General features: G+C 43.0%; 1 protein-coding gene across 2 annotated transcripts in view; it reads left to right on the top strand.

Moving 5' to 3' along the window:
• The window catches only part of TRANK1 (tetratricopeptide repeat and ankyrin repeat containing 1), a 123,145-nt gene that overhangs the window by 46,593 nt on the left and 52,637 nt on the right, over positions 1–23,915 (top strand). For both annotated transcript variants that reach the window (XM_032269764.1, XM_032269772.1), the window contains exons 4-8: positions 4,416–4,566; positions 7,602–7,720; positions 10,706–10,789; positions 11,315–11,453; positions 14,191–14,322. In XM_032269764.1, coding sequence (XP_032125655.1) covers positions 4,416–4,566; positions 7,602–7,720; positions 10,706–10,789; positions 11,315–11,453; positions 14,191–14,322 — 625 coding nt within the window. The remainder of the gene's footprint in view (positions 1–4,415; positions 4,567–7,601; positions 7,721–10,705; positions 10,790–11,314; positions 11,454–14,190; positions 14,323–23,915) is intronic.

Below are 23,915 nucleotides of genomic sequence, written 5' to 3'. Positions count from 1 at the left end.
GGGGCGGGAGGGTGAAAAGGTGCGGGGCGGGAGGGTGAAGGTACGGGGGCGGGAGGGTGAAGGTGGGGGGCGGGAGCGTGAAGGTACGGGTGGGAGGGTGAAGGTATGGGGAGATGAGTTGGAGTACTGGGTAGTGGATGAGAGGATGAGTGAAGGGGCAGTGGCATCTGGGGGTGGCAGCTGCTGCCTCCTTCCTCTTAGCCTGCCTCTTTCCATTCCTTTTAAAAGTGGAAATGCTAGGAATGCTTCTGGTTCAGCTCTCTTTGCCTCTTCAGACAGTTGCCCATAGGGCATGTGATCATTATCTGGAGAAGAGTGAAAACAAGGGTTGCCGTTGAAATGCACCGAGTAGGGACAGCAGAGCTTGGCCTCTAGTGGATGGAGCACAGTGGAGATTTCAGAGGAGCTGGTTTTGCTCTGAGGTAGTTACACCCAGACTCATAATCTGTTCATGCTCTTTGCTGTTTGCAAGTTTGATTTGAGCAAAGCTTTACTTCAAATGCAAGCTGGGTGAATGACACAAGACCGATTCTTCAGAAGGCATTTGATACAGTAGAAACCAACTCTTTGGAGGGATCATGGAAGGTTGAGAGGCCACTAAGACCCTTTAAGATTGTTAACAAAGGTCAATAGACATCATTTGATTGTTTTTTTGTCAAAAATGTCCTGAGTACCACTCTTCATGGCACCTTTAGTGCTTGGTGCCTCAAGGCGGACGAAAGGAGGGGAAGACTGTTACTAGCTCTTGAGTAGTTTGTGTTCAATCTGGGGAGAAGCCGAGCATCAAAATCAGAGGCCTTAAATTCAATAGCAACTCTGGAGCATCTGAAGCAGCACACACTGTGTGACTGCTAGGAACAGAATACAATGGGAAGGGAGTGGTGGAGGTTTGACCTGTGGAGTACTTCAACTTTGAGAGAGGGATCTGGACATTTTACCTAAGTGGACCCTGACTCAAACTTACTCGATTGGAAGATGAATACTTTAGAAAAACCTTGTCCAACCTGGCGTCCAAGACAGCTTTGAATGTGGTCCAACACAAATTCATGAACTTTCTTTCAACATTGGGTTTTTTTTTTTTTTTTTTTTTTTTTTTTTTGAGGCAAGTTTTGCTCTTGTTGCCCAGGCTGGAGTGCAGGGGTGTGATTCTCAGCTCACTCCAACCTCTGACTCCCTGGTTCAAGCGTTCAAGCGATTCTCCTGCCTCTGCCTCTAAGTAGCTGGGATTATAGGCACGTGCCACCATGCCCAGCTAATTTTTGTATTTTCAGTGGAGATGGAGTTTTACCATGTTGGCCATGATGGTCTGGATTTCCTGACCTCATGATCCACCCACCTCCCAAAGTGCTGGGATTACAGGTGTGAGCCACCACACCCGGCCTGTGGTTGTTTTTTTAATGCTCATCAGCTATCATTAGTATTAGTGAATTTTATGTGTAGCCCAAGACAGTTCTTCCAATGTGGCCCAGGGAAGCCAAAAGATTGGACGTTGCTGCTTTAGAAGTTATTGACTAGTTTCGGAAATGGGAGTGCATTCACGGGAGATTTCTTCCCAAAGGTATTTTAGGATATTCCCAATTCTCTAGCTGGGATGCTGTTACTATTTGGGTTTTGCTCACATCTCTGAAGTGGAGACAGTGACAGTGTCCCAAGTTACTTGATGCTTTTAATCAAAGGGGCTCTTCCTTGAGTGGCCAAACCTGCAGCAGCTCCTGAAGGTGCAGCAAATTAGATTGACAAGAGACGGATTAATAGGAGACAAGTATACAGATTTCATTTGATGTTGACTTTTATGTGTCAAAGGAATCTTCCTAGAAAAGAAAGAAAGCTCCAAAAAAGTAGACAGGGCTAAGATCGTCTATGATATTTTTAATAAAAAGTAATAAATTGTAGAGATGTGACAAGACAAAGGAAAAGAGTTTTAGGTCTGTAGGGGCTGCAGACTGTGGGAAGGTGTATGTATGTGGGATGATTAGGGCTGTCTTAGCAAGGTTTGTTCAGGCCAGTCTTGGTGATGAATTTCTCTCTTCATGGCCATAAAACTTCCCTGGGAGAGGAGATTTATGGCAGTCCTCATTTCTTCAGAGTTTCTGCTTTTTAGTCAGTTTAGTGAAGCTCAGGGAAGCTTCTTTTGCATCTGTTCAATCTCAGATACCTTCAGCTCAAAATAATCCTTATGCCAAAGTGGCATATTTTAGGGTGGCATATTCTGATCCCCTTCATCTTTCTCAAAACAAACAAACAAACAAGCAAAAAACCAAAAAAACAAACTCTTAAATCTGAGGAAGGCAAAGAAATGGGAGATTCTGTACTAGGTTGCATGGTTAGAAAAAATAAAACACAACTTTTTACTTTTTTCTCCTCCTTCCTTTGTTATCTGAGGTCTTGAGACTTTCAAATGAAGGTTAAAACAAATCAATAAATAGTCAGAAATTTGGTGTTATGTGGAATTTTAAAGTACTTCCTATTTTATGAACCCAGTTGGTGAACACCTGTTATCATTTTTTTTTTTTTTTTTTTTTTTAAGACAAGGTCTTGCTTTGTCACCCAGGCTGAAGCCTTGACCTCGTGGGCTCAAGTGATCCTCCTCCCTCAGCCTCTGGAATACCTGGGACTACAGGCTTGCACTACCATGCCCAGCTAATTAAAATTTTTATTTTTATTTTTATTTTTGTAGAGACAGGGTCTCACTATGTTGCCCAGGCTGGTCTTAAACTCCTAGGCTAAAGCAATCCTCCTGCCTTGGCCTCCCAAAGTGCCAGAATTACAGGCTTGAGTCACCACACCCTGCCTCCTGTTATCTTAGACAGAAAATTGTTTTGGTAGATACCTGAGGTTGATTCAGATGATCAAAGTGGGGAAGGCAGTATCATTTTATTCTTATTTGAAGAGTTATATTATCTGTATATGGGCAAAATGTGACCATTTTCTTCTATTGATCATTGTAATTTTCTTCTTTCTATAGAAATCAAATATTTCCTTGACCTCTCGTGAATGTTGCTTATAATGTAGAACTCAGTAAATCTTAATGTTTGTCATTACAATTTTTTTCTTTCTTTCTTTCTTTTTTTTTTTTGAGATGAAGTTTCACTCTTGTTACCCAGGCTGGAGTGCAATGGCCCGATCTTGGCTCACTGCAACCTCCGCCTCCTGGGTTCAGGCAATTCTCCTGCCTCAGCCTCCTGAGTAGCTGAGATTACAGGCATGTGCCACCATGCCCAGCTAATGTTTTGTATTTTTAGTAGAGATGGGGTTTCACCATGTTGACCAGGATGGTCTCGATCTCTTGACCTCATGATCCACCTGTCTCGGCCTCCCAAAGTGCTGGGATTACAGGCTTGAGCCACTGCGCCTGGCCTACAATTTTTTTCTTACATACTCAGTGGAAATTGTGTTTACTTTGAAAGGGGCAGGAAAAACACCTTTGTTTTCATGTCAATCTCATTCTTTTCCTGAACACTAGTCAAAGGATTGTTTTTATTCTTCTGTTCTGGCCCAAGCTGTGACTTGAAGTATGAATAAATAAATAAGGCCAGGTGCAGTGGCTCACTTGAGCTGCACCCCGGCCTCATAATCTCAGCATTTTGGGAGGCTGAGACAGGAAGATTGCCTGAGGGCAGGAGTTCAAGACCAGCTTGGGCAATATAGCAAGACTTCGTCTCTACAAAAAATAGAAAAATTATCTTGGCATGGTGGTGCACACCTGTAGTTCCAGCTAGTTTGAGCCCAGGAATTAGAGGGTGGCAGTGAGCCAGGACCATGCCACTGTACTCCAGCTTAGGTGATAGGGCAAGATTCTGTCTCAATCAATCAATCAATTAATCAATAAAAAAACAAACCAACCGCAGATGTAACTGGAAACAGCCCTTCTTCCTCCTCTCTGTGTCATATGTTAGATGCTATTTAAGTCATGGACTTGAAAGTGATTGCTTTCTTGACAGTTAAATGACAGGAGCAACATGGCACAGAATACAACGTGGAAACCATGTACCCAGTGCTGGTTAGAAAAAAATCCCTGTTGACATAGAAGTAAGACAAGGTCTGAGTCTGTTGCCCAGGCTGGAGTACAGTAGCATGACCATAGCTCACTGCAGCTCGATCTCCTGGGCTCATGGAATTCTCTCACCTCGGCTTCCTGAGTAGCTGGAAGTGTCACTTCAAGGCATGTGACACTATGCCCAGCTAATTTTTCTTCTCTTTTCAGTAGAGACAAGGTCTCACTATGTTGGCCAGGCTCAAGCGATCCTCCTGCCTTGGTCTCTCAAAATGTTGGGATTATAGGCATGCGCCACTGCAGCCAGCCAGAAGTGAGACTTTCAGAGTTGGATTTCCCGTGTTGCCAGTCTTGCTTTTCCTTTTACCAGCAGGTTAAAGGAGTTGTGGTACAGGACAGCTTTGCTTTTTTCCTGTTCCAGGGATACTACCGAGCTGGGTATTCCTTGCTGAGGTTGCTCCAGCCTTATGAAGCCGCCCGCATGTTTTTTGAAGGTCTGCGACTTGTGCAGAGAAGCCAAGACCAGGCACCGGTGGCTGATTTCCTTGTCGGAGTCTTCACCACTATAAGCAGTAAGTTGGAACTGGGGAAACTTTTTGTAAAGTCCTTGTTATTTTATTCTAATAGCTCCTGGGGAGAAAATTTCTGGGTGTTTCTTTGTGACTGATTTATGTAGTTTAATGAAACTAGTTCACACATTAGAAAGCATTTTGGAAGCTTCGGTGGCTTCTGCCTTTGTGAAGACAATGAAGTACTTTTTGCACAAATGACTTAAAGCTTTGCGAGTTTGGTTTCAGACTTTTTTGTTTTTTGAGACGAAGTCTCACTTTGTCACCAGGCTGGAGTGCAGTGATGTGATCTTGGCCCACTGCTACTTCCGCTTCCCGGGTTCAAGTGATTCTCCTGCCTCAGACTCCCAAGTCGCAGGGACTACAGGCACGTGTCACCATGCCCAGCTAATTTTTTGTATTTTTAGTAGAGAGAGGGTTTCACTATATTGGCCAGGATGGTCTCGATCTCTTGACCTTGTGATCAGCCCGCCACGGCCTCCCAAAGTACTGGGATTACAGGCGTGAGCCACCTTGCCTGGCCGGTTGCAGACTTCTTAAGTGTTTTGTGTTGCTATACATAGAGATTTCCATATTTATACTGCTCGCCTGATGTTTTGCTCTTTCCTGTGGTTTTTTTTTTTTTTTTTTTGAGACTGAGTTTTACTCTGGTTTGCCCAGGCTGGAGTGCAATAGTGTGATCTTGGCTCACTGCAACCTCTGCCTCCCAGGTTCAAGGAATTCTCCTGCTTCAGTCTCCCAAGTAGCTGGAATTATGGATGCCTACCACCATGCCTGGCTAATTTTTTGTACTTTAGTAGACATGGGGTTTCACCATGTTGGCCAGGCTGGTCTCAAACTCCTGACCTCAGGTAATCCACCGCCTCAGCCTCCCATAGTGCTGGATTACAGGCGTGAGCCACTGCACCCAGCCTTTCCTGTGATTTTTCACATGTATGTTTCCAGTCTATTAAGAAAATATTTATTTGCTATGAAAATAACCTGGAAGGGCTGAGGGAGGGTCCTGTGAAAGCTGATAATGGGTGCTCTGTGTCAGGGCTGTGCAGCTCACCGCCTGGTGTTGTAGAATCAGCAGAAGACCTACATGCTCAGCCTAGCAGGGAGGGGAACCTTTTGTGTCACTGCATTAAGTTACTACTCTAATGACCTGACCTAAGACAGCTTTGTCAGTGGCTTAGATCAGGCAAAACCAGAAACTAGTAAAGCACAGTGAATAAACTCACTCTTTGCCAGTGATGGTGCAGTCTAAAGTCCTGCCAGTACCTAGGCTGTTGTTTTTAAACATGGTGTTTGATCAAATTTAAGTTGCACTAAGAGTGCTGTTAATTTGTGCACTGCCAGTGAGAGACCACACTGATTGTAAGACACATCCTGATTTCAGAGATGTTAGAATATTAAAAATGGCACATGTTGGAATTTCTGAAAAATGGTCTTTGGCTTTTAAATGTGGGGAAACCACAGCTGGCAATTGATAGACCGTTATCACTCAAACTGTTCCCATTGAAGTTGTGGGAAACCAACTTCTGTGGTCTGTGGGTGGAATCCCACAGATTTTGAGAAGTTTGGTACAGAGAGGGGGTTAGAGCAGTAGCAGGCAGTGGGAGAGAGTTAGAGGCAGCTGCAGCCATGTCCCCTAGACAGGGAAGTAGAAAGTCTCTGGATAGGTGATGATGGGTCACAGCTCTCCACTCAGTCTTTTGCCAACAGTGGCCAGGCTAGCTTCACTTTCTTCCTAAGCTGGTGGCTTGGTTTTTCCCTGCACTTCCTCACTGCCTTCTCTGCATACATATGTATTTTTTTTTGAGTTGGAGTCTCGCTCTGTTGACCAGGCTGCAGTGCAGTGGCAGACTTAGGCCCATTGCAACCTCTGCCTCCTTGGTTCAAGCGATTCTCCCACCTCAGCCTCCTGAGTAGCTGGGATGGCAGGCGCTGCCACCACACCCAGCTAATTTTTGTATTTTCAGTAGAGACCAGGTTTCACCATGTTGGCAAGGCTGGTGTCCACCTCCTGACCTCAGGTGATCCCCCTGCCTCCACCTCCCAAAGTGCTGGGATTACAGGTATGAGGCACTGCACCCATCCTCTGCATCTTTTAAATGTCACTATTCTGTCAGAAGCCAGGCCAGAGTTATAGGAATTCCAAAACACTGCTTCCTGATGACTGCCCGTTAAGGTAACCTGGCTGGTTTGCATTCTGCCCCACCCTGAAAGGGGGCAGTTTACAGGACTTCTTAGGGCAACGCATCCAATACTTTACCAAAGTACTCCTTTTTGGAAGGTAAAGAAATTGGCGTGACCTAGTTTCTAAATTTTGAAAAATATATTTGTGAGAAACTTTGTATCCTTTCATATAGTATATGTTTGTTTTGATATTTACTTATTTTTTGAAATTAATAACCTTGGAAGAGGTGAGAAGTTATTCTGACTCTTGACCTGTCCCTTTGGACAGTCTCATCCGTGGATTTGAGAAATGTGATTGGAGGATCATAAGGTGTAATAGGTTGATGGGTTACCAGGCCAGAAGAATGTATGTATGCTGATGACAAGAATTGGTAGATCTGGGTTCCAGTCTTATTTCTTGTCATGAACGAGCTGCATGATATGCCATGAAACCTATCTTCATTTGTCATAGTTTCTAATCTTTTAGGTAACAATATTTATCTTATTTTTCTTAAAGGAAGTGAGTTTTGTGACTTAAGCTTCCATTTCCTCTTCTATACGTGGAGATTATAGGTACTTCCTTAGTGGTTTGTTTGAGGGATTAAATATAAGCACAGATCACACGGCTTGGCAACTAGAAAGGCAAAGTGAACGTTAATTATGCTGCCTAACTCTTGGGGGATTGATTTTATGATGAACTGAAAATAATTGCCACTTTAATCAGTTATAAAGGACTTCATATTACTTTGAAAATGCCTTTCTTTTGGGTATCTTTAATTTACCCTTTGTCTTTGTGTGATCTTAATTGGAGGACCTTTTCTCAAATGCTGTAGACTTTCCCCACATTAAAATCTCTAAATCATGAAACTTTCTTTCAGATGACTCCATTGTTTTGCAAAGTTTCTTGCCTTGCTTTGATCATATTTTCACAACTGAATTCCCAGCAGAAGTGTGGCAATCTGTAATAGAAAAGTTGGCAAAAAAAGGATTATGGCATGTAAGTAAAAGGTGATGACTCTCTCGTGGGGAGAGTACATTCTTGATTAAACGATTTCTTTTCATTGACACTGAGGGATTGCAATTTATTATTTGTTTATCTTGATGCCAGGATGAATTTTTAACTGGGACATCATTAAAGATGGAAAGTCTTTGAGATAGATTAATTAGCCAGTTTCCATTTATTTTTAAAGATGGAGAAAAACACTTAGATTGTGGCACCCTCACTCCTTGCTCTGTGTCTCCACTGTCATCAAAGAAATGTAAAGGACAGATGCTAATGGTCGCATGGAATGAGAAAAACAAAGTTGTGTGTTCATTTTCACAATTCTTTTTTATACTGCATTAGCTAGTGTGTTCCCCGGTGACCTATCGGGGCTGCCCCCAAGGGTTCCGATGTGCTTTTGAGGGACTGCTAACATTTGGATAGTAGCTACTTGAGGTTGTAGGACCTGAACCCAGGGCCAGGAATCCACGGAATGGAGGAGGGGGTGGACCGCGGAGGCCTGGGCTTCGGTTTCACACAGATGTGTCCTTGAATCAGAATCCTCCACTTACTATTTTTGGCCAGTTACTTCCCCTCTGAGTTTTATTTCCTCATTTGTAAGTTGAGTTACATAAACTTACTCCTTCAGAGTTTTGGTGAGAATTAGAAATAATGGACAAGAGCAACTCTCAGGTAATGTTTGTTGAAGGCTTACAGTGCTAGGCGCTGAGCTGAGGAGTTTTATAATACCGGGCATACTCTAAGTGCCCGGTGAATAGTAGCTGTCATTGGTGTTAGGCTGTAAGTGCGCATGAGAATGTGCTGGCCAAAGCTAGGAGTTTGGTTAGAACAGGGAAACAGGGAAAGCTGGGCTCTCTAAAGCTGGGCAGTCCAGAAAAGCCACCAAAAGTAAGGGCAACCTATTAAGGATTCCTGATCCAAGCAGGTTGGGTGACTTTGGAATAGAGAATTCTTAAATTTTGGGCGAGATAATGGATTCTGTTGGAAATCTAATGAAATGTATGGGGCTGTCTTGTCATGCATTGACAATTATGTATACAGTTTCAGGGGACTCATAGGAAACCCCTAGAGCCCAGCCATGGGCTCCCTGACGCTTACCCCCATATTAAAAAATCTTGGGAGGGCAGGCAGCAGGGATGAGGAAAGCAGATTGAACTCTTGGGGAACCAGTAGTCAGAAATCCAGGGCCCTGTTAAAAGACATTTGGGATCTTTTCTCTGTGGATAAGGCACCTGGACCAAGAGATCCATAGTGATCCTCCCAGCTTTATTTTTAAAGAAGCTTTGAAATTCTGTAATTCCAAGTTCTAGGTTAGATCTATGAATAGGAGGACTTAGGCCTCATTAGCAGGAATATAGTTTAATTTACTACACTCAGAAAAAGAACCTTGTCCTCTCCTCCCAGTGTGGGATGGACATGAATAGAGCTCCATGGCCTAGGTAGAGAATGAGAGAATGGGAGACAGGCAACTCCTAATAGATGATTGTCCCAGCCAGTCAAAGGAGGGCCCAGGAATCCAGCCCAAGCGGCAGGTCCAACATCCTACCTGCAGTGCGGCTCTGGTAATTCCCAAACACTGTAGACAGAGCCATCTTTTAAAAGGCCAGCAATCTGGATTGCTAAAATCCTGCACATATTATGTGGAGTTGAGTGTGGGCAGTGAGGCCTGTTTAGGGTAAAAAGTTAAGAATGGGTGTCATGGAAGTTGCAGTGAGCTGAGATCACACCATTCTACTCCAGCCTGGGCAACAAGAGTGAGACTCTGTCTCAAAAAGGAAAAAAGAAAAAAAGAAAAAGAATGGGTCAGCTGGGCACAGTGGCCATGCCTGTAATCCTAGCACTTTGGGAGGGCAAGGTGGGCAGATTGCCTGAGCTCAGGAGTTCGAGGCCAGCCTTGGCAATACAGTGAAACCCCGTCTCTACTAAAACACACAAAAAATCAGCGAGGCATGACGGCATGTGCCTGTAGTCCCAGCTACTCAGGAGGCTGAGGCAGGAGAATTGCTGGAATCTGGGAGGTGGAGGTTGCAGTGAACCGAAATTGTGCCACTGCACCCCAGTCTTGGGCGACAGAGTGAGACTCTGTAAAGAATGGGTATCAATCTGAAGGAAACTAGAAGCAAGATGTGGCCATGGGCTCAGTTCCTGTCGTCCTAAGTCCACTGGCAAGAGCCATACGTGAGAGAGGCTGGAGCTGAGACTAGTTCTCCAATCATGGTCATCACAGAGCTAGGAATTCTTACCCCTGGAAGCATACCTGAATGATCTTAGTAGGGGCTTCTCAGGATGTGCTGCGTGACCTAGGAAAACAGCTTAACTTCTTTGGGATTTATTCTCTTCAGCAACTTAGATAGGGTCAGTGGTTTAACAACTGGGTCTCTGAAAAAAAGGGTCCCGATTTGTAGCATTTGCTAATTTTGGTAACATAAATACTGTCACCATGGCCAGTTTCCAGCTGCTAAAATGACATACAAGACCTGGAGTTAGGAAGAGATGTGCATAATCAGCTCCGTAGCTGCTCGGAGCTGGCTCCAGCATACCGCTTGACAGGGTCTAATGGGCTCCACATACTTGGGGCTTTTAAAACACTGATGTGCTGGATAATTGATTGGAATGGGTTATTTCTAAAGGATTTGAGTCTTCCAGTTGCTGAACCTTAAGAACTTGGCAGGGAATTACTTCTTTTTTTAATCCCATTGCAACTATACTGTGAAATGCTGCCTGACATCAGCTGTTCCTGTCCTCAGCAGGCTTGGAGGAAGTGTGGAGGGGCCGTAGTCCTTAGCAGGAAGTTGACTAGACAGAGACTTTGATTGTCACAGCAAATAGCTGAACATCTTGGCAAGCGCTTTAAAAAAAGACAAAGCTGGAGAGTGTTTTTTATTTGCTTGTTTTAAAGCTTAATGTAACTTTTGTGCTCTAATAACCTATGTGGAGAACATTATTATTCCAGCCTTTTCTTTTTTCTCCTTCCACCAGCCTTTTCTACTTCTGTCAGCAAAAAAAGACCGGCTACCAAGAAATATTCATGTCCCAGAGTTATCCCTGAAAAGTCTCTTTGAGGTAAGGTGATTTTTTTTTGGAGATGAAGGCTCGCTCTTTTGCCCAGGCTGGAGTGCAATGGCAGAGTCTTGGCTCACTGCAACCTCTGCCTCCTGAGTTCAAACAGTTCTCCCTGCCGCAGGCTCCTGAGTAGCTGAGATTACAGATGCCTGCCACAACGGCTGGCTAATTTTTGTATTTTTTTAGTAGAGGGAGGGTTTTGCCATGTTGGCCAGGCTGGTCTTGAACTCCTGACCTCAGGTGATCCGCCTGCCTTGTCCTCCCAAAGTGTTAGGATTACAAGTGGAGCTACCATGCCTGGCCTCATAAGATAATTTCTTGAAACATATCTTCCTTGTGTCTGGGACATTTTCCTTCAGCTGCCTTACCAGAAATTTGTTATTTCTAATAATGCTAGGCTTGGACCACAGCTAATCCAAGTTAGGCTGATTCCAAACTTTATGGGTAAAGGAGTTTGAAGCTTCATCTTGACTAGTGACTTCCATAATTTGTCCTGTGTGTGTTTTTTTTTTTTTTTTTTTCCAGAAATACGTTTTCATTGGACTGTATGAGAAGATGGAACAGGTGCCCAAGTTAGTCCAGTGGCTCATCTCCATTGGTGCAAGTGTTGAGACTATAGGACCGTATCCCCTTCATGCCCTCATGCGACTCTGCATCCAAGCCAGTGAGTCTTCTCCCAATTTTACATCCTCTAAGGTGTCCTTCCAGCCATTCTGGGACTCTGCTGAGCTCAAGTGAAACTAGAATTAAGCCTCTTGAATGCAGACTATTTGAATATTCAAATGATCTGATTATTCAAATGAATGAAGCAGCAGGGAAATAGCATCATTTTTATCTTTCCTGGCACCTGGTAGCTCCAGGAGGCCCAAACGGAAAGGATTATGTGTTTCTAGAGAGATCCTGGCAGCAGGGTGGAGCCCTGGGACCCAAGGAAGGGACTTAGGATAGACAGGGGAAGCAGCTAAGCAAGGACGTGATCCTAGTGGGGTCACTCCGGCCTGACCTCAAGAGCAGCTCTGCAGCAGGAATGCACCACACTCTGGACCACCTTGAGGCACTGGGGCCTGGCCTTTTGAATCACCATGTCAGTCAATCAAGAGCTACAGAATGCACTCAGGGAGAGAGCCAAGGTCCAGAAGGAACCTCTCTGGGAAGTGGTTGCTGGGTAACGCTCCCAGGAGACCTGTGGAGTTTCCTCCTGCCGGCAGAGGCAGCTTTGGTCTTTTTCCCTAGGTTGATTTTCACTTTAGCCCAGAGGGCTGACTGCTGTGTTATGGGACAAACGACACAGTCCCTTGGCTGGGGGGACCCCAAGGGAGACATGAGCTGTTGCTCATATAGTTTGGTTGTGCTTCTTTTAAAGGACTGCTATTTTCATGAAATTCTTTTTTAAGCTTCACCATCTGGTTATAGGATTTAACTTTAAAAATATTTTTATTTTATCATTAACACACACGTACATACACACTCACACTTTAGATAGAAGTTTGTTTTTCTTTCCAAGCACACGTGGCATCATTGTGGGACATTCGCCCATAACATTTTACCACCAGAAGCGGCCAAGAGAACTTGTCTAGTCTACCTCTTGTAGGCTGTATCATTTCCCCGGAACGGGGGAGCAAGAGGTGGCCATGGGGCTTGAGGCCCGGGACCCCTGTCTTTGCATTAGCTAGATTTATCCTGCTGTTATTCGTTTTATATGGTGGGGAATTTATAAGAGATTTTTTCTTTTTTTTTTTGAGAGTGAGTCTCTAGTCACGTTAAAAAAAAAAAAAGAAAGAAAAAGAGAGTGAGCCTCATTCCGTCACCCAGGCTAGAGTGCAGTGATGCGATCTTGGCTCACTGCAACCTTTGCCTCCTGGGTTCAGGTGATTCCCCTACCTAAGCCTCCCGAGTATCTGGGATTTTTTACAGGCACCAGCCATCGCACGTGGCTAATTTTTTTTTTTTTTTTTGAGACGGAGTCTCGATCTGTTGCCCAGACTGGAATGCAATGGTGCGATCTCAGCCTATTGCAACATTGGCCTCCTGGGTTCAAGCGAGTCTCCTGCCTCAGCCTCCTGATTACACGCTCAATCTCAGCTCACTGCAACCTTTGCCTCCTGGGTTCAAGCAATTCTCCTGCCTCAGCTGGGATTACAGGTGCCCGCCACCACGCCTGGCTAATTTTTTTTGTATTTTTAGCAGAGATGGGTTTTCACCATGTTGGTCAGGCTGGTCTCGAACTCCTGACCTTGTGATCTGCCTGACTTGGCTTCCTAAAGTGCTGGGATTACAGGCGTGAGCCCCACCATGCCTGGCCAAGAGATTTTATTCTTACACAGAGATTGGTGGATAAATATTTAAAAGTAAAGCCTGATTGAAAGCTGCTTAATCTAATCCTCCCAGTTTCAGATTAGGAAACTGGAAGGCAGAGAAGTGTGGCTCTGGTTAGGAATGTCATGGTTCCCCATTGTGTCTACTTTATGTTAGTTCCTGTGATTATAGGTGGTATCAGTAAGATCAAGCCTTCAAGTTCACAAGTTTTAAACCTTGATTTGTTTCTCAGAGGAGAACTCTGACATGGTGACAAATGGGTGTCCAAAGATTTGACAGAAGTGTGTGACTTTCCTAGATCTCAGGAGCTCCAAGGAAGGAGTCTGGGAATAGAATTCAATATATGTCCTATTGATAATAATGTAGTAGGGTAATCTCACTAGAGATACTGGCTTGATTATTAAAGTGGAGGCCGTTGTGCCTCACCCAGATCCTCTTTACCACCAACCCCCCTCACCCCCACCTGCTGTCAATGGTGGCTGCTAACAACTCACAGCTGGCCCCTTGGCCAGAGAGTTGCTCCTTGCTAACAGAAACCACTTCCCGGGGAGGTTCCTTCTGGACCTTGGCTCTCTCCCTGAGTGCATTCTGTAGTTCTCATTTGACTGACATGGGGATTCAAAATGCCAGCCCCAGTGCCTCAAGGTGGTCCAGAGTGTGGTGCATTCCTGCTGCAGAGCTGCTCTTGAGGTTAGGCTGGAGTGACCCCACTAGGATCATGTCCTTGCTTAGCTGCTTCCCCTACCTGTCCTGCCTCCGTCACTCTTTCTCATGCTATCTCTAGCTCAGTCGCATGTATAAGAATCCCCATCTCAGGCTTCTAGGGAACCTGATCTAAGATGATTATGGGTAACTTTCTATAACTCCTCCTCTCACTTGACAAACACCTGTGTCTCCCCACACCTGTTTGTGGTGAGTGGAAACGTGTGTTGGATTCCTCATTTGATTACCTTAGTGTGGTCCACATTGACTTGCTTTGCTGATTTTCTTTCTTTCTTTTTAATCTATTGCTGCTGCACAAATTAACTTTGCTGACTTTCCACTGTATGTGGAAACCATTAGTAAGTCATTTTAATTCCCTTCAGGGGAAAACCATCTTTTCCGGTGGTTAATGGATCACAAGCCCGAGTGGAAAGGCCGCATCAACCAGAAGGATGGGGACGGCTGCACGGTCCTGCACATTGTTGCTGCCCACTCCCCAGGATACCTCATCAAGCGTGAGTAGCGCCCCCACCCAGAGGGTGCGCTGTGTCTGGATGGGGCCAGGCATGGGAGGACCCACACCACCGATACCTTGTTTTACCCATTCTATCCCTAGCTGGCTCAGAGGGCTAAACTTCCCCTTGAACTAAATTTGATTTTGGTGGGTGGGTGGGTAAACTGTAGGCAGAAAGAAGGTGGGGTAAAGAAAGGAAAAATTGATGGGCTTCAAGTGCTCTTTCTACTTGAAATGGCTTCTGTGGGGTTGAGTGGTTCAAGAACATGGGCTTCTGGCTGCCTTTGTTCTCTCCCTGGTCACATGGTTACCCATTTTATGTTCTGCCCAGTCAGTGTTAGCTGCCAGAGAGAAATCGTGAGTCAAACCACACGTGGTTCTGCCTGCATGGCGCTTAGAATCTGACACAGGGACTGCGTCTTCCCATATGTGCTGGGGCCAGACGGGGCACATGAGGGAGTGAGGCTGGCACATATGAGGAAAAGCTGGTTCTCCTGACAGCGGGCACCGTGTTAGCCTGGGAAGCAGGAAGGCTGTGTTCACTCGCCAGAACTCTCTGATGTCACGCATTTTTCTTGAAACTCTCAGACCCCCCTCAGTTTTTGCTTTCTGTTCGGGATGGAGAGAAACGTATTTTTTCTCTTAATGATAATCGACTCAGCCTCTGGGGAAGGGAGGTGACAGGAGTGGTGGGGAGCTTGTGTCTGGTGCTGCTGCTGCAGCCTGCAGTTCATCATAGGAACCAGGTTGGGCTGTCGTCTTCTGATGGCAAGAGATGTTGGACATCTGGAGTTTTTCTGAGATGGAGTCTTGTTCTGTCACCCAGGCTGGAGTGCAGTGGTGCCATCTTGGCTCACTGCAACCTCCGCCTCCTGGGTTCAGGCCATTCTCCTGCCTCAGCTTCCTGAGTAGCTGGGACTACAGGCGCAAACCACCACTGTGCCCGGCTGTTTTGTAACTTTAGTAGCTATGTTGGCCAGGCTGGTCTTGAACTCCTGACCTCAAGTGATTCTCCTGCCTCAGCCTCCCAAAGTGCTGGGATTTACAGGTATGAGCCACCATGCCCAGCCAGAAATCTGGATTTTTTTTTTTTTTTGAGACAGAGTCTCACTCTATTGCTCAGGAGTGATCTCGGCTCACTGCAACCTCCACCTCCTGGGTTCAAGCAATTCTTCTGCCTCAGCCTCCCGAGTAGCTGGGACTACAGGCGCGCACCACCATGCCTGGCTAATTTTTTGTATTTGTAGTAGAGATGGGATTTCACCATGTCGGCCAGGCTGGTCTTGAACTCCTGACCTCAAGTGATTCTCCCGCCTCAGCCTCCCAAAGTGCTGGGATTACAGCCGTGAGCCACCCCGCCCTGCCCAACAAAATCTGGGGTTTTAAAAACTATGAAATCTTGTGATTTTTCAGCTGTCTATTCGGATTTAAACTTATAAACTAGACCCAGCCTGAAGGCCTCCTTTTGGGGACCTCTAGGCTGGTGGTTACTCCTGGGAAACCACACTTTCCTCTCCTCAGCATCTCTCAGGAGGAGCCCAGCGAGCCTTGCTTGTCTAATGTCATTCCAGCTGAACTGGGACGCAGGAACCTGTATCTAGGGAAATAAGGGAAAGAGTCTATGGATTTTTGAGCTTTATTGAAATATCATTCATATACTATATAATTTACCTGTTTGAAGGTGTACAGTTAAATGCTTTTTGATCTATTCAGAGTTGTGCAAGTATTATCACAATAAATCTCAGAACGTTTTTATCACCCTAAGAAGAACCTCCGCATCCATTAGCAGTCATTCCGTTTCCCCCACTCCGAGCCCTAAACACCACCACTTTTTGTCTGTATAGATTTGCCTATTTTGGATATTTCATATAAGTGGAATCATAGAATATGAGGCCTTTTGTGACTGACTTCTTTCACCAGCATATTTTCACGGTTTATCCGTGTTGTAAAATGAATCAATACTTAATTCCTTTTTATTGCCAAGTAACATTCTATTGTATAAATAAATCACATTTTGTTTATTCCTTCTTCAGTTGATGGGTGTTTGGGTTGTTTCCACCTTCTGGCTGTTATGAATAATGCTGCTGTAAACATTTGTGTTTAGGGCATTTGTTTTCATTTTTCTCAGCTAGATACCCAGGAGCAGAATTGCTGGATCACATGGTAACACTATCTTTAACCTTCTGAGGAACTGCTGGTCTGTTTCCCAAAGTGGCTGTACCATTTTACAGTCTCACCAGCAGTGTATGAAGATTCCAATTTCTTCACATCCTAACCCTTGTTATTATCTGTTCCTTTGATGTTTTCTGCATTTTACTCTCTCCTTAAAGGCAGTGCTATTCTGGCAAAAAAACTGGCTCTTCAAGACAGAAGCCCTGAATTGTAGCATTTCTTGATTTCCATGGTATAATCAGGGGTGTCTAATCTTCTGGCTTCCCTGGGCCACACTAGAATAAGAATTGTCTTGGGCCACACATAAAATACAGTAACTAACAATGGCTGATGAGCTTAAAAAAAAAGTTCTGTGCACAAATCTCAATGTTTAAGAAAATTTTTGAATTTGTTTGGGCGGTGGGTTGGACAAGCTTGGAAATACTCCTGTGGTGGCTCAGTTCATGGTACCAATGTGATGTCATGCAACAGAGCAGGGAAGAGATCTGTGGTAGGATGACACTGTATTTTGTTTTTAGCATACAGATACATATTAAGATAGATGTAACAAAACCTCATCATAGATAAGAGCAAAATGTACTAACAATTCGGAAGTAATGGGTTTTGTTTGTCATACAATTTTTTATTATAATTTGTATCAACCAGCTTGCAACATTTCTGGACATTAAACAATTGGCTCTTGTGAACTGATATGAACTGGGTCTTAGCATACCACTGTGCTAAAGGTAACATTAGCCTGGAATTTATGGTTAAAGAATGTGCCACCAGTCATTGTGCTCTCGTTATGTATCTGTATTCTGCAAATCTTCAAGAAAAAAATACTTCCTTGTCTGACTCTTTGATTTGCAAAAAACACATCTCCAGGTCTCCTGACATCCATGTGGCTTGAGAAGTATTTGGGTATTTTATATACATGTGATGCCCTGGGTGCTAACTCAGTATAGGTTCCATTCAGATTTCAGCCAGCACTGTGCAATGCAAGTATAATGAGAGTCACATATACAATTTAACATTTTTTTTTACATGAGTCATGTTAAAAAAAAGGGTGATATTTATTTTAATGATATATTTTATTTAACCCGTGTATCCAAAATATTGTCTGTTATTAAAATAAATATTATAAGGTATTTTTCTCTTTATTTTTGTTTTGTACTATCTTTTTAAAAAAATTATTCATTTATTTATTTATTGTATTTTTTTTTTCATTTATTTATTTTATTGCATTTTAGGTTTTGGGGTACATGTGAAGAACATGCAAGATTGTTGCATAGGTACACACGTGGCAGTGTGATTTGCTGCCTTCCTCCCCATCACCTACATCTGGCATCTCTCCCCTTGCTATCTTTCCCCAACTCCCCACCTCCCACCGTCCCTCCCCTATTTCCCCCCAACTGACCCCAGTGTGTAGTGCTCCCCTCCCTGTGTCCATGTGTTCTCATTGTTCAACACCTGCCTATGAGTGTTTTGTACTATCTTTGAAATCCAGTACGCGTTTCACTCTTGTCACGACATCTCATCATGCAGTAATCACATTTCAGGTGCTCTATAGACATGTGTAGCTTTGACTCTAACCCATGTGTGGCTTGGAATAACAATTTTATACTGTTTCTTATAAACACAGAAACCCTTCCAGCTTTCTGAAAGTTGGGGGGATAAAATATGAAGTAAAGAGAGGGCTGGCTGGGTGTGGTTGCTCACGCCTATAATCCTAGCACTTTGGGAGGCTAGGGTGGGTGGATCACTTGAGCCCAGGAGTTTGAGACCAGCCTGGGCAACATGGCAAAATTAGCTGGGAGTGGTGGTGGGCATCTGTAGTCCCAGCTACCCGGGAGACTGTGGCAGGAGAATCATTTGAACTTCGGAGGTGGAGGTTGCAGTAAGCTAAGATTATGCCACTGCACTCCAGCCGGGGCAACAGAGCAAGACTCTGTCTCAAAAAAGAAGAAAAAAGGAGGGCCGTTTCTTCCTTCATATAGATGTCAACGTAGACTGCCACTATGACTTCCAATGAATGAGGCTTCTCAACTCTCACAGGCTCCTTCTCCCTCTGCTCTCTTCCGTAACCTCTTCATCTTCCTCTTTTTTATCAGGGAAAATCTAGTACCTTAAAAAAAATGCTTTATTTTGAACTAATTTTAGACTTACAGAAAAGTTGCAAAAATCAGAGATTTTCTGTACTCCCCTCACACAGCTTCCTCATAAAGTCGGCACGTGTATAGCATGATTTCATTATGGACTTGGATGTTTATTTTATCCTATGGGATAAAATCCAGTACCATGATTATTTTGTTGCTAAAATTGCTCCAGCGTTAACCATAAGGCGCTCCTTTAGACTGGCTCATGTATTCCTTCAAAAAAGCCCCCATCTTTATTTGAGCGCTTCCTTACTTTCAGACACCACAAGATGTTCCAGGCTGATGTTGTGTATTCCCTGTTCCAGCCCTGGAATTAATCACTTCTCTAAGGATCTCTGGTTCCTATTGGAGAATGTTAGAGGAAACAAGATCTGGTACTAGATATGCCATTGCTAAGTGGAAGGTCGCTGTTTCTGGGACTTCTTGGCAGACAGAGCTAGGACATGCGTGTATGTGCACTAACTGATGATACTACAGTTGTTATTATTGTATCTGTCTGCATATGTCTATGTTAAAAACCATGAGTTTATACCGATGTCTCTGATTCCAGTCCAGACACCATGATCATTTAGCCTTTTTTATTTATTTGTAACGTCATTCGTCTACAATATATTTACTTAATCAGTTCTATGAGTCTCAGACTAGGTAACCCGTAATACCTCTGTGAGAAACACATTTACCGACTAGATTTTTATTCATTTTATGTTCGTTTATTTGCAGTGTTTTTTGTCTTCAGCCGTAGAGCCTCCAGTTAAGTTACTGATAGTTTTTTTCTTTCCCACTCCTTTTACTGTGGTTATGGTAGTAATTTGTAGAGCACTCAGTCTCGTTAGTTTTAGTGTGTGTATTCCGTTTTAGGCTTTGCCCCACACTGTGATTGATTTTGTTTATATTTTGGTTATATGATGGGCACATGAAATACTACCATGGTTCTAGGAGTCAGAACTTTACAAAAGATAGGCTTAGAGACATGTCACTTCCTTCTTATCCTTGCTCCCCCACCATTTTCATTTCTTCCTCCTTTCTGCCTCCTGCCCATCCAGACCTATAATCAGTTTCTTTAATTTCTGGGCCGTTCTTTCCAGATTTTTTTTGCAGCAATGAGCACACACATGCTATTTTCTTATACCTCCTTTTTTTTTTTTTTGCACGAAGAGTTACATTTTCTTGATACCCTTTGGCACTTTACTTTTTCTTTTTTCTTTCTTCCCTTTTCTTTTCTCTCTATTTTTTTTCTTTGAGACAGGATCTTGCTCTGTCACCCAGGCTGGAATGCAGTGGCGCAGTCTTGGCTCACTGCAGCCTCACCCACCCAGGCTCAAGCGATCCTCCCACCTCAGCCTCCTGAGTAGCTGAGACTACAGACATATGCCACCATGCCTGGCTAAGTTTTTTTTTTTAATAGAGAAAAAGTTTTGCCATGTCTCCTAGGTTGGTCTCAAAGTCCTGGGTTCAAGCGATCTGCCCACCTTGGCCTCACAAAATGTGGAGATGACAGGCATGAGCCACTGCACCTGGTCTGATTTTTTCATTGAAAGTGTGTGCTGGAAATCACTCCATATTAATTCATATGTATACATGCATATGTAGTTTTGTTAGATATTATCAACGTTTCATCTAGCAGAGGGTTGTGCCAATTTGCATTGCCACCAACAATGTATGAGGGTGCCTCTCTCCCAACAGTGTCACCAGTAGAATTTGTTTCCTTATTTTAAAAAGTTATCTGGTACGATAGGTGAGAATTGTTTTTCCAGGATAGGTTTAATTTGCATTTCTCTAATTATGTGTGAGTTTGAACTTTTAAGAATGTATTTAATAATCATTTTTATATCTTTTACCATGAATTATGTTCATGTCTCTTTCCCATTTTTCGATATGGATTTTGGTTCTTTGTCCTCAATTTTTAAGAATTTTTTGTTCATTAGCTCTTGTCTGTGTTATATATTGCAGTTATTTTCTCCAAATTTGTCAGTTGTCTTCTGACTTTGGTGTTTTTTGTCTTGCAATTTGTTTTTACGTAGTCAAATTTGTCAATCTATTGTTTATTGACCCCAGATCTGGATCCTTACACCAAAGTTAAAGAGGAGCTTACCTGTATTTTCTTCAGATGACTGTAGTGTTTCATTTTTTTACATTTAGATTCTTGGTCCATTGTAGTTTAATGTAAGAATCTAGCTTTCTTTTTTCCAAATGGTTACCTATTTGTCTCTGCACTATTTATTTAAAAGTCTGTCTTAACCTCAGTAATTTGAGATGCCACTAATGCTGAACTTTCTGTTCTATTCTGTTTATCTCTTTGCCTATTCGTGTGTTGTAGGCTTCTTTGAATCACCTTTCTGAAAACCAGTTTAAAATCGTTCAGTACACTTTATACCCACCAGGATGACTAAAATAAAAAAAGATAACAACAAATGTTGACAAGGAAGTGGAAAACTTTGATACTTCATATATTGCTGGTGGGTAAGAAAAATGGTGCGTCTGCTTTGGAAAATAGTCTGACAGTTGCTCAGAAAGTTAAACAGTTACCATAAGACCAGATATGCTGCTCACAGGTATATACCTAAGAGAAATATAAACATGCCCAAATAATAACTTGTACATGATTGTTCTTACCAGCATTACTCATAATAGCCAGAAAAGTGGAAACACCTCAAATCTCCATCAGCTAAGGAATGGATAAACATAATATGCCATATCCTTACAATGGAATATTATTCAGCCATAAAAAGGAAGTACTGATACATGCTACAACATGGACGAACCTTGCAAATGTTGTGCTAGATGAAAGAAGCAGACACAAAAGGCCACATGTTCGGCCTGGCTGTGGCTCACACCTGTAATCCCAGCACTTTGGGAGGCCAAGGTGGGTGGATCACGAGGTCAGCAGTTCGAGACCAGCCTAGCCAACATGATGAGACCCTGTCAGTACTAAAAATACAAAAATTAGCTGGGTGTGGTGACAGATGCCTGTAATCCCAGCTACTCGGGAGGCTGAGACAGGCCTCCCGAGTAGCTGGGCTTACCGTGCCATTGCACTCCAGCCTGGGTGACAGAGCAAGACTCCGTCTCAAAAAAAAAAAAAAAAGGCCACATGTTGTATGATTCCGTTTATATGAAATTCCAGAATAGGGAAATCCCTAGAGACAGAAAGTAAGATTACTGGTTTCCATGGGTTGGGGAAGGGGAGTAGAGAATGACTTAATGTGTATGAGATTCATCTTAGGGGTGATGAAAATGTTCTGGAATTGGATAGTGGTGATGGTTGTGCAACTTCATAAATATACTAAAACTGATTGATTAAATTATACACTTTATTTATTTTTGAGACAGCATCTCTTTCTGTCACCCATGCTGGAGTGCAGTGGTGTGATCTCGGCTCTTTGCAGCCTCTGCCTCCTGGGTTCAAGCGATTCTCCTGCCTCAGCCTCCCAAGTAGCTGGGACTACAGGCGTGCGCCACCATGCCTGGCTAGTTTTCATATTTTTAGTAGAGACGGGGTTTCACCATGTTGGCCAGGTTGGTCTCAAACTGCTGACCTCAGGAGATCCACCTGCCTTGGCCTCCCAAAGTGCAAGTAGTAGATTGAAGTGCAGAAAATGGGAAGGAGGAATATTTTCTTACTTCTTCACTGGAAGGGATTTACAGATGCTGACAACGCTTGGGAACCTGAAGAAAATTTAGATTCTCCAGAGTTAATTGAAGCATTTATTAATTCTCAAGTAAGAAAAGGATGGTACAAAATACCTTATCTCACAGGGAATCTGATGACAGTAAATCGAAGAAGGAAAGAGAATGCTACTGAGAAACCAAGAGAGCTTCCTAGAGGTCTTAATCCTGAAGGAATAATTGGTGCCACAGACAGCAGTGGAGAATCGATATTTCTCATGAGATTCAGATGAGACCAAATTGATGCTGGCAAAAGAGACAAGTATGAAGTGTCCTCAAATTGTGATTGTCTTTTATGAAGAAACACTAACTTGGCATTCTTGCCCAGAGGATGATGCTAGTAATTGTTAACATTGTTTTATATATATATATATGTATATAACCAAGACCCAGATTTTATATCTATCTATCTATCTATCTATCTATCTATCTATCTATCTATCTATCTATCTATCTGTCTATCTATCTATCTAATCAATCTATTGATAGCTATAGATATGTAAAATCTGAGTCTTGGTTTTTTATTTACTAGTGTGAAGACATAACTACATTCTAATGAAAGTCAAGTTTGATATGTTCATTTTAAAACGATGTTGGGAGAGTTGTTGGTTTTTTTTTTTTTTTTCCATCAATAGCTCTGTTTACTTTGAACAAAGAGACAGAAGTTCTCTGTAGTTGCTTCCCTTATCAGAAAAGAACATTCGATACCATGGTGTATTATTTCCTCTGCAGTAGAGAACAGATTTTCTAAACGTTGGGGGAAATTTTCATAGTCATTACTCAATCATAACTTGGGTTTTCATAAGCCTCTAAGGATCATTCTGGTGGTTTTGTTTTTGTGTATGTATATGTAAAATGCACACATAATAGTTTTCCTTTTTTTTTTTTTTTTTAAACAATTGCCAAAACAGAAGTCTCAGGTAAGCCCATGTTTCCAATATGCCATCATTCTGAGCAACCTAAGAGATAAATCACTTCCAGGTAAATTGAAAATTTTCCTGAAGCCATGCATATCAAGTGAAATAAATGATTCTAATTAATCAGACAATTTAAATTGATTTTTTTTTTTTTTGAGACAGAATTTTGCTCTTGTTGCCCAGGCTGGAGTGCAATGGTGCAATCTTGGCCCACTGCAACCTCTGCCTCTCGGGTTTAAGCAATTCTTCTGCCTCAGCCTCCCAAGTAGCTGGGATTACAGGCATGCGCCACAACATGCAGCTAATTTTGTATTTTTAGTGGAGATGAGGTTGCTCCATGTTGGTCAGGCTGATCTGGAGCTCTCGATCTCAGGTGATCCGCCCACCTCAGCCTCCCAGAGTACTGGGATTACAGGTGTGAGCCACCACACCTGGCCTTAAATTGATAATTTAAAAGCATTCATATCTACAAATGCAATAGTTTGTTTGCAGAGTTCCTTAAAGAAACATTTTATTAAGGCCAACAACCCAACAACCTCCCCATCCAGATGGGGAAACTAAACTAATCCTAGTATGTTTTAAATAAATAAGACAGTTAAGTGGGCATTTAAAAATGTTCTTTGAGTGAGCCATTTCTCTTCCTTCTTTCTCTCTTTCTTTCTTTCTTTCTTTCTTTCTTTCTTTCTTTCTTTCTTTCTTTCTTT

This window comes from Sapajus apella, unplaced genomic scaffold (genome assembly GCF_009761245.1).
Source record: "Sapajus apella isolate SASKATOON/1434 unplaced genomic scaffold, GSC_monkey_1.0 scaffold4, whole genome shotgun sequence".
Classification (NCBI taxonomy): Eukaryota; Metazoa; Chordata; class Mammalia; order Primates; family Cebidae; genus Sapajus; species Sapajus apella.
The sequence above is the reverse complement of the archived record's forward strand: the minus strand, read 5'-3'. Positions and strand labels throughout refer to the sequence as shown.